Source organism: Nesoenas mayeri (assembly GCF_963082525.1).
Source record: "Nesoenas mayeri genome assembly, chromosome: 14".
Classification (NCBI taxonomy): Eukaryota; Metazoa; Chordata; class Aves; order Columbiformes; family Columbidae; genus Nesoenas; species Nesoenas mayeri.
In genome coordinates, this window is record NC_137556.1 from 15774846 (window position 1) to 15791615 (window position 16770).

General features: G+C 38.1%; 1 protein-coding gene across 1 annotated transcript in view; it reads right to left on the reverse strand.

The window, feature by feature from the left end:
- The window catches only part of DOCK2 (dedicator of cytokinesis 2), a gene marked incomplete at its 5' end in the record, with an annotated part of 169343 nt that overhangs the window by 16305 nt on the left and 136268 nt on the right, over nt 1-16770 (reverse strand). Inside the window, 9 exons of the mRNA XM_080353427.1 lie at nt 1069-1150; nt 2663-2804; nt 3565-3669; nt 4787-4876; nt 6659-6778; nt 7008-7098; nt 8516-8556; nt 9648-9804; nt 12535-12620. Of these exons, the coding sequence (XP_080209553.1) occupies nt 1069-1150; nt 2663-2804; nt 3565-3669; nt 4787-4876; nt 6659-6778; nt 7008-7098; nt 8516-8556; nt 9648-9804; nt 12535-12620 (914 nt within the window). The remainder of the gene's footprint in view (nt 1-1068; nt 1151-2662; nt 2805-3564; nt 3670-4786; nt 4877-6658; nt 6779-7007; nt 7099-8515; nt 8557-9647; nt 9805-12534; nt 12621-16770) is intronic.

Below are 16770 nucleotides of genomic sequence, written 5' to 3' on the forward strand. Positions count from 1 at the left end.
GCTGTCCTTGAATTACAAATGAACAAATACTATTTTGAAATTACCCATTCAGGTTTCAGTGATAAGCAACAGTTTTATGGACCTTTTTTGCAATCATATAAATCATAGAATGGTTTGGGTTGGAAGGGACCTCAAAGATCATCTAGTTCCATCCCGCTGCCATAGGCTGGGACACCCCCACCAGACCAGGTTACTCCAAGCCCCGTCCAACCTGCCCTTCAACACTTCCAGGGATGGGGCATCCACAGCTTCTGTGGGCAGCCTGTGCCAGGGCCTCAGCACCCTCACAGTGAAGAATTCCTTCCTAATATCCAATCTAAAGCTACCCTCTTTCAGTTTAAAACCATTGCCCATCATCCTGTCACTAGGGGCCTTGTTAAAAAGTCTCTCTTCATCTTTCTTATAATCCTCCTTTACATATCGATGGATTTAGAGCCAAAAATCTCTCAAGCCTGAAGTCAGCCAATATTCCAGTAGGTACTGTAGGCAATTTTGGCACCATCTATTAGAACAGTCCATCACTTTTCATGTATGTAGTCAGAACACTTAATTAGGAGCATGTAATACATTCATCCTGTTCTGCACTGAGTTAGGAGTTTGGAAATGTTACCAATCTGTTCTCAAAATACTTTGGACATCGGTTTTCTTCATTCCTTGACAAAATCTTGACCGCAGTATCAATGGAAACCATTCTGCCACCATGGGTTTTGCACTTGGCAAGAAGTCATAACAAGATTCTGTTGTACAAGACCCTTCAACCCAACCATCTTCCTAGAGCTAGTCACCTCTAAGACCCCTCTCTCCATCACTTGTCTAAGAAGCTCTGGTGAAAATGCAGTAACTTGCTGCCACAGCATGGATTCTACCTCCCCATCCTATAACCATCCACTCTTCTTCAAGTGGTAGATGATCTTTCATGAAATTCCGGGGGAACACATAAGACAGTAAACTAAGACAATAAAAGCTCTAGAATTCATTGGCAAATGACTGAGTTCACAAAATCATGGTTGTCAATTTAGGAATATGGACTGACTTTCACTATATTATTTATTACAGTGATTCACTTACTTTATAATTTGATCAGGTACTGCCTTATTTTTGAATCTAGGTTGCTCCTCCAGGACAGGTTGCACTGTAAAACATTGGATATCTGAAATCGTGAAAGTTAAGGGCATGTTATTAACTATCAGCATGAAATACTGTAGGCTGTGGGGGAAAAAAAAAATAAGGTTTAAAAATGACATTTCCTGATGAAAAATCTGCAGGGTTCAGGGTTTCATTTCTGGTGCTTTCTTGGCCAAAAAAAGGAAAAATCTGCCAGCAGTAACTAGTAAATATATTTTAATATTAATTTTGAACTGTATATTTTTTTTTAATTTACTGAGCTTGAATATCTGTAGCTGAATTTATCACACTGAATCATTCATTCATTAAATTTTAAAGCCAAGCCAACTTACAAAAATATCAGCAACATCTGATAACAGTTTCACTATTTAGCTTTGAGTATGCATAATGCCATGATCTTTAGCATTTCATCTTCGAAACTGGTAATTGAGCAGCCCTTTTAACTGAGACTTCCTTTGTCTATGGAAATGTTAGTTTTTAATCTGAATACTGTATTTGTAAGTAAATAGATCATATTCTTACATATTTCAGTATCTTTGAAACATGTCCTCTGGTTAGATTCCATAGCTTTTTGTTAAGTGCATAAGTAGTGCATAGTTGCAAATAAACTTGAACAAATTCTACTTTAAGAAAGGACAGAAACATATCTCGAAAAAAGAAATAACTAGTTAAGACACAAGGACAGATTTATGAGATCTTGGCTCTCAGGCTTAATGTACTATTTTAGAGAAGCCTGTAATACTCTTCAGCCCCAACAGCGGGAAAAGAAAGCAGCATTCCTTTTCTCCTTCAGCAGGTTCCTTCAGAATAAACCCAAGAGAGCATGTGAAGTGTTACGATATTAACTTGAAAAATAATAAAGGAAAATCAACACATGAAAAAAAAATGTCTGATACAATGAGGTGATCTCATGTCTGCTCAGCCAGTAGCGATTTAAGTCAGAACATGAAGAAAAATATAATGAGTGCAAGCAACTGTTAGAATACTTCCAAACAAGAATAATTTAGGGGCTTCTAAATGGTGGTTAATTATGTTTATGAGTTAATCTTCCCAGGAAAAATTCTGAGAGTGACATAAGGTGTATTTATGTTGCCAAGAAATACAGGTGATACTCACATGCAGTGCCAGTCAGAACAATGCTCAAGGAAGACAGGAAGACACAACAGCTAGGAATGTGCGGTAACAGACAATTTGCCGCCTTAACCCTAGCCAAGGGACATCATTTAGTGGTGCACTTGGCAGTGTTAGGTTCATGGTTGGACTTGATCTTAAGAGACTTTTGCAACCTAAATGATTCTATGAATCTGCGATGACTTAACAAGACACACTTGTTAGAATTGTGAGAAAAACAGGAATATGTTAGGAACGAGCCATAAAAGCCATGCAAGGCAAGTAAGTAAAACTGCAAACTGAGCTGCTACATTAATAAATTTCATCCTTTTTAGGAAATGATTGTTCCACATAGATAAATTCTTGCTAAAAACAAGGTTTCCCTAACCCGCCTTCACTTTGTGATCTCCCCCATGTTCAAGGATACATTGGCCAGGAGAGTTTTTGACGGCGTCCCCAGGTGCTGAGGTGGTGTTCATCTTCTCTGCACTGGGAAACTGGCTCAGCAGCTGTGCCTGGAAATCCTCTCTCCTCTCGTATTCCTTCCCGCGATAGATGAACACTTTATTCTGCAAGGAATAAACAGCTGCTTTCTTTGGCTGTATGATGCTGAGGCAGAAGTTACAGATGCATGTTTATCAGTACAAAAATACAATGGACTCTCCAAATTTTGTAATGAATGTTACTGTTTTCTGAATATTAATTAACCACAAAGCAAGACACGTCTTTGACCAAGTGCTGGAATGCAGCACTGACTCCCCAGGGATGATACTTCATGCTGTTAGACTGAATGAAGATAAACTGGCATCATCACTGAGGATGTTCCTGCAGAGCAGAATAAAATCAGAATAGAAAATTCCTTTTCTTCTTGACTATCAAGTAAAAGGATTTGCTTTAAAATACAATCTGGGTCCAGGTTTCATGGCTTTCTAATACCAATATGGGTTTCCTCTGCCTGCTCCTTCTCCTTGGTATTACGACATGTCCTCATTTACAATACAGTCTAACCCCAAATGTACTCATTTGCCGTTCAGTTTGCTTCATTTATCAGGATACTTCTATAATACCAGAAAAAAAAGTCCACATTTCCTTTGGTGTAATAGTAGCATACCTTTTCCCTATTTTTTCCAACATTTTCAAGGCAAATTTGGCCTTAAAACATGGAAAGAGAGGTCTTTCATTGTCTTTCAAGTGTGAGGAAAGCTGCCATATTCACTGCAGTATGTAAGAAAAGTTTTTGTTTTTCTACAAAATAACATCAAATACTGAAGTTGGTTTTAGAAGCACATGAAAATAGATGAGAAAAATAAGAATTTAAAACAGGCTTACCCTTAGAAATGTGGGGAATCCTTGGCCATAGTACCCGACAGCAAAATAATCTGGTTTAGGTCTCAGAATTTTCATGATGTTTTCATAGAACTTTGCTTGTTGAATCTGAAAGCAAAACCAACCGCAATTACTTGTTTGGGGCTTTTTCCCATTTACTTTTTGACCTGTCCAGTAGTAGCACAAGAAAGTACTACAGCTAGCGGTGAATATGCAAGAGCTATCCATTATCAGTGGTAAGCTAGAGCAGCAACGGTTAGCATGCACAGGACACTGCTGTGGTTCATTAAATATTGTTGACATTTATATGCAAATATAATACACAGCTAAATGTGTATGGCTTCAACTTCAATTATATGGCCTCAGAATCAGGCTTATCCTTAACGTACTGGCATAAAAAAAAAAGGGAACACCGAAGTCATACTTGGTACTTGAAACACTTAACAAACAGCATTACTGAAAAACTCCCTGCCTCAAATATATGGCTCCATACCTCAGAAACTTAAGTGGTATTGGCGAGAAATATTGTTTCTATATTTTTGTTGATGATAAAAGTAAAGCTGATGGTGAGGAAAATAAGCTTCCCTAATACACAAGAACACCACATTTTGATTCCCATGGTTTCTTTGTTCAAGATCACGCAAGTGTGGAATCTTGAGAGTAGAAAAAAAGACGGTAAGGTATGCGGGGGATTTAGAGTAATTCAATTTTAATAAAAACAAATAATTAAACATTTCATCTTCTTTTAAAATTTTCCTTCTGGCCTTTGAGCCTAGTTCTAATTACTAGTTCTATTACTTCCCAGTCCCTGATTAGGACAGAATTCTTTGGGTTTGTCAAGATTCCAGTTCCTAAAACTTAAAGAAAAAAATGAAGGGAAAAAAATGCATCCAGGTACTTTTTCTACCCTAAAGCAGTACAAAGGCCTCAAAAACCTGTTCTGTTTCTTTTATATATGGCCTTTAAATTGTGCTAAGTGAGAACATGTTTATGCCATCTCTAGAAGTTTCAAAATATCTCAACAAGCAGATGTCTGTGCAACTTTAACAAGCAGTTCTTTATGAATCTCTACCACTGGATTGTTATAATAAAAAATAGCAACTCTTGACAAATGAATTAAAAATGAATTGTAGACAATGAGCTCATAAGTAGCCCTATTGTTTGATAGCTCAAAAGTACTAATTTCTGTGACTGAAATAATTTGAAGACCTCCATATAATCTTACCAGGTTTTGACTTAGTAGTTCATAGTCAAAAACTTCTTTTTCATATTGCTCTGCAAGTTCTTTACATAGAGATATGGCTTCTTCCCACATCTGCAATGCAAACACATATCCCCAAAGTAAATACAGTACCAACAAATAAGTTTTTTAATGCATCACTGCTTAACTACAGTTTTATTGATTATGCTAACTTTAAATTCCAGTCATATATTAACTGCACATTTGGAATGGAAGACTCAAGGCAATCATAAACTTTAGGAAAGCAGATTAATGTAAAAAATAAAAGTGTTTTATGGTTCATTATAGAAAGGAATAAGTAAAACTACTTTATGTTTACAATAAGATGATAAAAAAATCACCTAGCCTTGCAGATAGATTAAAAGAGTGAATCACTAAGGTGCATAACATCCAGAATATACCCCAAGCACAAGAGCAGTGTATGAAGGGACTGCCACTTGTCTCTCTTGAAAACACACACATACACTTCATCTCATAAGAAATTCCGCAGCGTACATAATCACAGGTAACCTTGTGTGTGACAGCTCTCCTAGTCAGCAAAAAAACAATCACAAGGCTTAGACTTAAATTGCCCCTTGCCCAGAGCAGCAGCTTGTTCCTTTCCACACAACTTGATCGCTACCTCTGCAAATGACTGTGAGGAATTACAGAACTGCATTGGAAAGACAAGGACAGTTTTTCCCATTTGCTACAGGCACTTCATGTATGCAGCACAAAAGTGGTCTTAAAGCAGATAGAAACTCCCTGTCTTGAGGATATTTCCCAAATTCTGTCAGTCTTCCAATCTATTCAGAATAAAGGAGACAAAGGGGGTTTTCTGAGCAGGATTTTCTACAGATGTGAGGACACTGGAGGTCACACAGGTTATGACCACTTGCACCCGGTGCCATGGACTCCCCAGGCTGGGTAGATCTGAACGTGATGTTGTGTTCAGCTGCTGCAAACCAGCTCTGGTCTGCCTGGGGAGAATCCAAATGACACAAGTCAGAAGGACTTGAATATTACGATAAAGTGAGTGGGGGCTGCCACACTGCAGTTCCTTCAGATGCCAACAAAGAGCCCTGAGAATTATAAATAGCACTGCATTTTCCTGCACAGTGCAGAAGCACCAAGAACTTTCTGTCCTCTGAATTACAGAAGGGACTTTGGTGAGGGAGTTACGCCTTTATTTTGCAAGAGGCAGTAATGAATTGCCTTCCCTCTTCATACCTTTGGCTGCAGCTAACAAGACATAATGACTTAAAGGCCTTATTGGGTCATAAGATTCATCACCCAGCACTGCAGAATTTTCCCCTGCTTTCTAGTCTTTTGCTTTATTTCCAAAAATCTCAGCTCTGTCATTCTATTGACAGGGAATTTTATTAACAGATTTTTTTTAAAGCTGAGCTAAACCCAGGTACTGAACATTGAACTACTACATTTGGAGTTTGGGATCCAATTCTCACACTTCTCTGAAACAAATATGTCCATTTTGATTTTTTTTTTTCTTTTCTTTTTTTTGGAGGGGAGATAATGACCAAATGGCTTAGAAATGCAATCTGCATAGTCCATATATTTTTCCTACTAAAGGAAGGTACATTCAATGATTTTTACTATTTTATTACTGCCTGACAGAGAAGTTTGTGACCAGTATCAACATTAACCGTCTTTATTTGTGAATGTGGTTATTGCAAAAATATGCTCACACAGAACAGATATACTCTTTGAATAAGCCTTCAGGACACAATTTTTACTTGACCCACATTTCAAAGAGGATTTCCTACACAAACTTCTTATACAGATCTTCTTCATTAAATACTGCTATACAAAGTAACAGTAAAAAGAGCTGTGGCAGGGGGAAGAACTCTACAGACCTACCTTTCCTTTATCAAAGTATTCTATGATCTTCTCATACAAATTCTCTTTCAAGTGTCGGTAGGTCTGTGAACACTGGAACTCTGTTGACATGACCTGAGGTGCACACTGTTCATCTGACCACTGAGAACAAAACCACGAAAAAAACCCAGATGAAAAAGCTATTTTGGCTAGTGTATGTAGTTTTACCAATATGTGGCTTTTAATCACCTATTGAAAATAGAGTTTCAACAATTATAGTTACATTTGTATGACCTACTGCAGTAAATCAGAGATTAAGACAATCACTTTTTAATTTACAAATTTGAAAATTGCAAAAGCTTGTTTATGTATTGAGTTCAGAAATTCTAACCTTCAAGAGCCACGTATGGAGTAGAAGGGTATACGCTGCTTCGGTGTAATTCTCACAATCTAAATGAAGATCTCGCAGCTTATATAAATATCTGTCAGAGGAGAAAACAAGAATTAGAGCAGATATTGACATTACTGGAATATTAAGTGTTAAAAATGTTCTAGAAAAACTCTGTAATGTAGACTTTACAGACGTCATACAGTCACTACCCAAAGAGTCTTTAAGGACACACTAGAAGGGGTTAAAGGTCTGTACTCTTGTTCAGACTTTTCTGTGTTTTCTTTGCTGACATATTGTGCACAAGAAAGAGCCGAACTCCTCCTGTGAGCTGCTGCCAGCTGCACCTCCGAGAAGAACCAGAGTCAAGCTCTGAGTCAGACCTCCGAGCCGTCACTCCCAGATGTTACTCATGGTACCTTCCTTTCTCTGCAGCACTTTTCAATTGCATGTAAACACGTTCCATATAAACAGATGTAAGCACAACATAAAACTCAAGGTAAAGCAGAAACTGGAAAATACCAGCCTAGAAAGACAGAGCAAGTCCCTGTACAATTGGGATGATGGTAAGGGCAGAAGAGTTGTTCTACATTACACATTGCCAGTGTTCTTGATCCCGGGGGCAGCTTTACTGCTGCCGGCACAACCAGTGTCCATCATGTGGCTCAAGACATGTTTTCCAGCAGCGAGAAACAAAAAGCACATCCCACCCTGACACACAGCAGGTGTTTGACACGGGAACTCTGACACCTTGCTGCAGCAGTGCATGGCGTCACCAGCCCAGCTGCCAGTCCAACTGGAGACGTGTCCCCCATAGCAATGGCCGCTGTTTCTCCTTGGCCCCTCCAGCTCACAGCTCCCGCTCCAGCTCTGCCTCGCCTGCAGCGCTCAGCTCAGCCGAGACGCTGGGCTTTGCACTGCCCTGACCGACGTGCAGGTGCTTCTGTGGGTTTTGCAGAATGAGAGGCAGCAAACAGCAAGCTTTTGAACAGCAAGATTTGCTGCAGCTCGTATGCAAAACCGTTGGAGACCTGTCACATCTGAAAGAATTTGCCAGTACAGCTATAGCTCTTACAGAAAAACACCTTCCTAGTAATTCTGCACTGCATGTAGTGTTGCATATTTAAAGAGACTTGGCAGACTGCACAATTCTACAAAACTCAAATGTTTTTTCTACCATTCTAAATTTATGACACACCCTCCCTCAAGCCTCAAATCTAGCGGTATTTTCTTTCTTTAAAACAATAGACAATGAATGTTGAGTGATCAACTAAAAGCTGATTCTTCGGGGAAAAAAGTGCACCTGCTGAATACATATGATTGATTCCAAATCACTGAAGGTTAATCAAACAATGGAATAAGGATATAAACAACACCAGGGCTACAACAGCATCACTGTGGACAGTAGCTAACAATAACTAATAGAAATACATGTACAATAATAAAACCAAAATACATGAGATAATATTATTCCTCTCTCCAAAACAGATCCAACAGGACAACTGCCATACCTGATATACATCTCTTCACGGTTAATGTCCTTGTAGAAATTCTAGGGACACAAATATTTAAAAGTTATCTCCTAATGTCTTTTATTAAAACACAAGAAAAAAAAATATGCTGAGGTTTTGCTTTTCTTGCTAGCTGGACAGGACAAGAAATATTCTTTACAGACTACTTTAAGTTTAAACCTGGCATTACTACTTCAATTAATATTTTAATTATTTATTAGTATGTGTTATTATTATACATGGGTATAGTTCTCCTAGTTCACTACTGAAATCATTAGTGCAAGTTTTTTCTGTTGAAGAAGAGGGAATCATGATTATTCAAATGCATTAACATAATAAACTGCATATTTTGGCTACAACTGATGGCCAGAAAAGCAGGTGGTATTTATTGAGGTTGATATGTAACACTGCTGTGCAAAACCTCTGAAGGGGCTAATTCCAGGAATAAAGCCCATTTTTGTCACTATAACACTTCTGCAGGTATATGAGTTACAGGCTGTGCTAAATGTATGACAGGAATTGTCTCCTGAAGAGCTGCAGAAATTTATACCACATTGCACAGCGATTACTGAGGAATAGAGTGTGTGATTACAACATGTATTAATCATGTTCTCTTTCCAGCCTTCAAAGCTGATGAAAGTTCCTCTTCAGCTTCAAGGAATCTCTAGATGAGATATCCTCATTACAAAATAGGAATAGAAAAAAGACACGGTGGCCTAGAACCAGATCAGAATATAAAATCTTGACAACTTACTGCAAGCATAACTTGCAGATTTCTTTCCCAGATTTAAAACCCCTGATTGCTGAGTTGCTACAGCAGCAGGTAGGTCAGTTCTTCATGCAAAACTTGACTCTGGCAAATGCCTATCAAAAGGTCAAGGCGTGTGACCAGTAGAGTTCCTTATTTATGCACAGAATCAAAGTGGAAAACATAAAACCAAACCCACAGACCTGAGTGGACGTTGCTTTCAGGTTTGTGCATACAGCCATGCAAACAGACACAAAATCTCTTGCCTCAGAGTTTAAATCACTACTGAGCATTGCCGACCACTCCTGTCCCCAGGAAGATCTACCTTCATCTTCGGTAAATGGATTCTAACGTTCTTCCCAATTCTCACAAGCAAGAACATACCAGTAAGTTGACAGTGCAGCTCATGCGGTTGTCCTTGCTTTCATCATTCATCACCGTTCGGTAATCCAGCAGTTTCTCCAAGAGGCCTTTAACCAGGCTGACAAAACTTTCAACCAAGGTACAAATGCCGGGATGCTGACATGCGCATTCTGTAAGACTGCAAAAACACACACAAAATGTTATTACAATACTATGGAAAGTAGTGGTCCAGCAACTGAAAAACTGTTTGGATCTGAAAGGAAATACTGAATTAGGGCTAAAGCAACTGCAGAATGCACTGGAAATTCCCTTTGTGGGCTGGTAGCTTAGATATCTAGAAGACAGATGGGATATAAATCAAAAACATGAAACATTTAGTTTTCCTGTCTGAAAATGACTTCCAGTTCAAGGGTATCCCCACCACTTCAGAAAGGAGCAACCTGCATCTGTGATATAACAAACTCAAGTCTTTGGAATGCCGCACTATTGCAATAAACATTAGACCTTCCTTTCCTCTATTGCTGTACAACGTAAAATGGGATATTTATTTCTTTCTCTTTGTGCAGTTAGGTGTGAGTAGAAAGTTCAAACTAACATAAATTTTCAGTCAAGAAAGATATTCATGAATAAGATCTCACCAGAGCAATTTGCCCTTGAGAAATAAGCAAAACCAAACAAACTTTCTGCAGATTAAAAAAGCAGCTATTTTTCTTTTGATAAAAACAGAGGAAAGTGAGTTTTATACACCACCATCATCAGATTCCAATTTACATTAACAAAATATTAGCATATGTTGTTTCTATAAAGCACTGAAGCGATTTAGGAGTAGGTACTTCACATTACTATCATTGCTTCATTTTCAAAGTTTGACTGTTTAAACATTATGAAGTGATTACCAGCATCTCATTAAGGATTATTTTCTCTCTTTGGTTAAGAACTTCTCCTTAGCATTCTGGTTTTGCATTGGCATTCCATCTGACAAGTGGCATTTTTTCATATACGTTGACATAAACCACAAGCTTTTGCTGGGTCTCAGCCAGGATACAGCACAGAACTCCAGTCACTGAAGACAGACAAACTGGAGCACACGGAGAGGAGAACTACAACATGAACAGGAGAGAGGAAGACCTGTCTCGTGACGGAAGATTTCAAAAGTAGCCTTGCTCAGCTTTGTACAATAATCCCAATAAAAAGTATCCCTAAAACTTCAGAATATTTTTTTCCCCCAGGAGGGAGCAAGAAAATTCTGAATTTTTAAACAGAGTTTGCAAAATATATATATATATATATATATATATATATATATATATATATATATATATATATAAGTTTTAGAATTTAAAAAATATTTTCAATAAAGCTTGAGAAAATAACTTCATAACATGGGCCACTGCAATGATGGGGAACTGGAAAGCTTCCAAATGCTCTTTTCTATTGTGCCTACATTAGTAAGTAAAATATGCCAGAACTCCTGAGCTGGAGGACAAGCGGCACAGCTTGAGTGTGGAGGAGTTGCCAGCAACCAGCCAGTGGGGCATGCTGTGAGTACAGGGGGAGCAGCAGCACACAAGACACCCACTGACTGCTGCTCAATAGCTGCATTAAGGGGGCAACCGGAACTCTGCAGAAACGTGGACAGTTACAGGGAATTAGTTGAAGAAAATATGACCACATGAACAAGTCTGGAGCCCAATCTAACTGGGCGTCTATTTAGTTGGAACAGGGAGTTGGAGGCTTGAAATCCCTGCTTTGAAAGGTGTGAAGTAGGAAGATATAAAAACAAACAAACAAAACCCCAGAAGAGAACAGGGTCCTATCACAGACAAATCACCAGCTTCTGCTTCAGCTGTCCCTCTACAGGCGTAATTATACAGCTTCAAGGATGGAACAAAAAATGTTATCTGGAAATAATATGAAGTGACATCCTTAGAAATGCGGCCCCCTTGAACTTGAAGTCTTGTAGAACATGGCAGAGTATCGAGAGGAAAAAACAGATAAGTCAAAGAAAGGAGGATACCTTGGAAAGGCAGGAAGATCAAATGCTACATAGAATGATGAGACTATTGAACTGCACTGCTGAAAGATGGGGTTTAACTTGGTGGGTACCAGTTCTCTAGAAAAATATTTGAATGCAAGAGTAAACTGTGAACAGGACAAGCAAACAACGTCATGCAGCTCAGAAAAGGTAAACTTCAAAGAGTCTTATACACAAGATCTGAAGGAAGCTTTTCTCTTTGCACTGATGAAGTCTCAGCTTGAATATTCTCTCCATCTTTAAGGTAACATAGTATTTCAAAATACATGTAGACATCCATTTTCTGGACATTGCTAGATGTCCAGAAAACATTGCATGTGATAAACTGAAATACTGGGTTGCTCCCCCTTAAGAGAAGACTGAAGGAAACTTGACAGCAACTTTCAAATTTGTCAAAAGCTGCTGCAAAGAGAAACAGAATAAATTATTCTTTGTGTCCCCTGTGGGTAAAACAAGAACTAATTGGCTTAAACTGAGGCAAGGCAGATTTAGTATGGATATTTGGAAAAAAAAACAACTTACTAGCAGCAAGGAAAGTTTAGCACTGCAATAAATGTCTACTGTGTCAGCTAAATCCCCGGTATTGGAGATGATCAATTGTAGCAACAGTTCAGCCAGGCTTAGTGGTCCAGGCTTTGCAGCACTAATATTAGGAAACCTATGTACTTGCAAGGCTTGGTTTTGGTCATACCAAAAGCCAGTCTGAACACCTCTGCAGCACCTCTTCAGGCCTACTAAAATAGTATGCTATTTCCAGTCCCTTCATAAAAATAGCTGCAAAGATTGTATTTTAAGTGAGGTTACCAACTTGAGAAGTAATAATAATAAGATAATGACACATTCTCTGGGCATTTATTCTCATGCAGTACTTACATGGACTCAAACAACTGCATGTAGTGTTCATCCCCTCGCCCGCCTTCCACCTCGTGGTCCAACTTCAGAATTATTTCATTTTCAAACTAATAAAGAAAGAAAAATCGAAACACTGAGCAGATATCCAGAGGTCAAATGCATTTCAATATGGCATCAAAAGAATATCTTTGTAAAGTTATATCACATATTCCCCAGGGTTCAACGCTTGAATATATTCCAGTTAAATAATGCACATCTGACTATCTCCAGATACCTGTTTCTCAGTACAAACTGATAAAATAACCTGAGGAAACAGGCTTAACAGTGTCTTTGTTATGGCTTTTCACAGAACATCTCTAATTTCAAATGCAGGATTCCAGAGTAAGTAGAATCTCTTTCACCCAGATAAAATATGAACAATCCTATAGTATTCAACAGCTTATTTCTTAGTCCTACAGTCTGCAATTGCTATTTGTTAGGTCTATCTAGACCCTAATTAGGAAACAATGGCATATAAACAAAAACAGCAAACAAGCTATTTTTGTAGTTAAACACAATTTTTTCCCCTCTACTGTATAATTTCTTCAGTTTTTCTTTACAGTTAGGTCACCATGTCATTTGGAGCTATTAACAGCCTTATTTCTCTACTTGTAAGGTCCAAAAGTAAGGAACCAGTCATTCCCAACATGAGTTTCTCAAAGCTGGGTATCCAAAGATATCTAGATTGTTTACTTGCTGTTCCTGGTACACCTTGTAACAATCTCTTATATACTCTTCAGGTAGTTTTACATAATTAAGCAAAGGCATAACGTCTCATGATACTCAGAAAAAGATAAAGCCTATTTTCAAAGTTTGTCACACTGGTGAAGAAAAAGTTAGCTAAGAAACTAATGCTAAATTGAAAAATTGTTGTTATAAACAGGCACGCAAATGATCAGTGACAACAGCTTGACATCTTTAAAGTGTAATAAACTCCGGCAACATCTCTGTAGAATTTCTAGGTAATATACCATAGTAATATACAATCACTTCTTAAAGAAATTGAAATATTTGTTGAATTACGTTTTAACAATATTTTGCAGGATCATACCTTAATTATGTGAAACCTCTTTAAATAGTATTGTGTTGTTGCAATATAAATATACAATTGTCATTTGCTTTACAATACATTATATATAGGCAACTGCTTTATAATTTTTAAAGGGTTAAGCCAATTAACATGTTTAGATCAGAATTTTAATTAGTTTCCGTATATTATGCAGGTGCATTCGGGTCTGGGAAATGAAAACCATGGCAACTATAATACATACATATGATTTGGTTTTCTTCTCCCCTTTTCAAGCACCTTAAGGCATTAAGATTTGCATGTTCTATAAATGTCCTCAAATAGTTGATACTTATGTAGTATACTTGCAAAAGAAATACAACAAATTATTATTTCCCTCAACATAAAATGAGAAATGCCAGTGGAATATGAAAAAAGAGCTTAATTCAGTTGGAAATTTACAGAGAGGGTTGCAAGGAAAATATACCCCTGTTAATGTTATGCAGAATATTAATTTTTTAACAAAATTACTGGGTGTACTAGCCTATTGTTGTCCTTCAGACATGATCAGGAACCAAAAAAATCCCCAAAACATTTCAAATAATTAAGCGTTTTAAAATAACCGATATATCAATCTTGGAAAACAGAAGGATAAGTAAAATTAATGTAATGTAAAAATAATGCATGGTAGAAAATAACTGAATACAATAAGCTTAGCAGAAATAAATATTAAAATGTTGCAGATTTTAAGACGTTAAGAACAAATCCACTAAAAAGCAGCCAGACCATTAGCATAATTTTTTCCAAGCTACAAATATGATGCTGTGAAGACGCAGGTATTGCTTTGCAGCTGTAGGGTGGAAAGAGAGCAGATAGGAGTCCAGCAGTAGGGAATCCCGTGCAGGCAGAGCCATCCTTCCCTTAGCCAGGCTGTGCCGTGACTGCTGGGTCAACACTTCTCCTCCCTGTTACCTACATGGGTTTGATCTTGTACTGTGCTCAGCCCTTCCTGAATTCCTCTTTCGCTCCTAAGCCTCTTGTCTGGTAATATTCTTTGACTCTTCATTCTTCAACGTCTCTTTTGGCTTGTTGTATGAAAACTCTAGAATTTATAAAAGCATTCCAAGGTTGATCAGCTTGATTACTAGTCTGGGCTTTTAGCGCTGCTGGAAGCTGCGACAAACCCATTCGCTAGGCTGCCATTGCCTTTGGGTCTGCCCTGGGAAAGGGAGCGTGACACACAAATCTCAAAGTCTTAGTGCAGCTGAAGTCATTCTTTGTTCTCATTCAACTTACTGTATCATGTTCAGTTATCATCATATGAGCAACCAACTTGATACAGATTTGTAAAGAATCTGCATAGCTAGAGAATGACACAGTTTCAAGGCCAGCACTTTTCTAAACCTTTCTAATGCTGCTGTCAATGCCCTCTTCATGCAGTCACAACCTGTCGCAATCCCTTCACCCCAAGATTTCTACTAAAATCCTTGAGTAAAATTTATATCTATGGATATTTACATAAAAATATGTATATTCATAAACACGTATATACATATATACTGGATAATTTCATTGTTACACAGAGTACAGGGAGGTAGCAGAAAGGCAAGACTGCTTGTTTATGTTGTGTGTTTATTGCCCTATGAATCAACTATAGACATACTAAAAATGAAAGACCACTCATGCTCCAAGAGTAAGCACACACGCTAGTGAGAGAAGCATGCACAGGAGCGCAAATAGGAGACACTTGAGGAAAGCAGGAAGCAAGTTTAAAAGAGATTTTTCCAGTTGCTAAAGTAAAATTTGTGTCCCGGTAAGACTGAGCTTCAAATAAAAGAAACCTTGGCATAGTATTTTTCAAAAAGAGGTGGGAAAGATCTACCACCTGGTTCTAGACAAGCCATTATCACAACAAGAGGCACAGAGAAAGCATTAGAAAACAGGAAGGTCTTCATTAAAATAATGCTCTATTGCTTACATGGATATAATTATTAAAAGCACTGTAAAAATGACAGAGTTTACTACTGTACTAACAGCAAATTTTCATGTTTTTCTTTCACACAAAATTTCACACAATTTTCAGTGTAATAATTCTGTCTTCTCCCTGAAGTGATTCTGTGTAATTGAGAGCTTGGGCAGACTGGGATCCAGATCATCCCATCAGGGAACTGGAAGCCTTCCATGGCAGGAAGAGTTACTATAGGATTTTATATGCGGTACTCTCAGATAACTGCAATGCAGTTATATCTCGTCATCAAAAAGTTCAGCTCTGAGCTGAAGAAGCCAGGCCCAAAGCTATGTATAAGAACATAATTCTTCCCCTTGGAACACCAAGCAGGTCATGCACACCCTTCAGACTACTGTTGTAGAAGGTACAATTCTTCCAGATGTAGACAATCTGACATTCTAGCTCAAAACACATCACTACATATACTTTCTTTAAGCAGGTCGTAATTAAAACCCTCCACTCAGAAAAATTACTCAGCATTTTTAAATAACAAGGGCCGAGCATTCCCCACATTTCTCCAGAATATTTGATGTCCTTCTGTTTTTTCCTGAGATTTAGTTAATAGGACCAGCAAATGTCAAAGATCACTCATCACACAAGCAACAAAAACCAGGTGCAGAAAATAGAGATGCACTCCTCTTTTCTCCAGAAGGGAGGGAGGAGGGGGCAATTTCAACCATTTCATATTTCTCTGACCAAGCCAAAACAGCAAAACCACAGCTGTAAATGTGAGAAACCAAAATTGTTTGTATGATCATAATGCAGCACCAGATATGCTTCCAACAGAAATATTTAAACACTTCACAGTGGTCAATGTGATACACCAGAAACTGGATACAAGTTGCGTGCACACTGTGCAACGGCACAGAGAGGCAACTTCTCCAGCTCAGCACCAGGTACAGCATATTTGAAGATGACAGAGTAGAAAAGCAGTGTTCACGATAACATGAACAACGCTGTTTTAAATAGACATAGAATGGTAAAAATATTCTGCTGCCTGGCCGAAGAGGAAAATTGAGAAAATACGTTGCTATTTATCATCACTGAGATGCCTACATACAAAAGGTCATTGCAGAATGCGAATTTGCAAACCTGTAGAGTACACACATGAGAAACATTCCTAGTGGTGTAGGACTAACTGTGCAGAACTGAGCAGCATGTAGCCACCCAGTATTTCAATAGAAGTTGGCGGTAAATGCGTAAT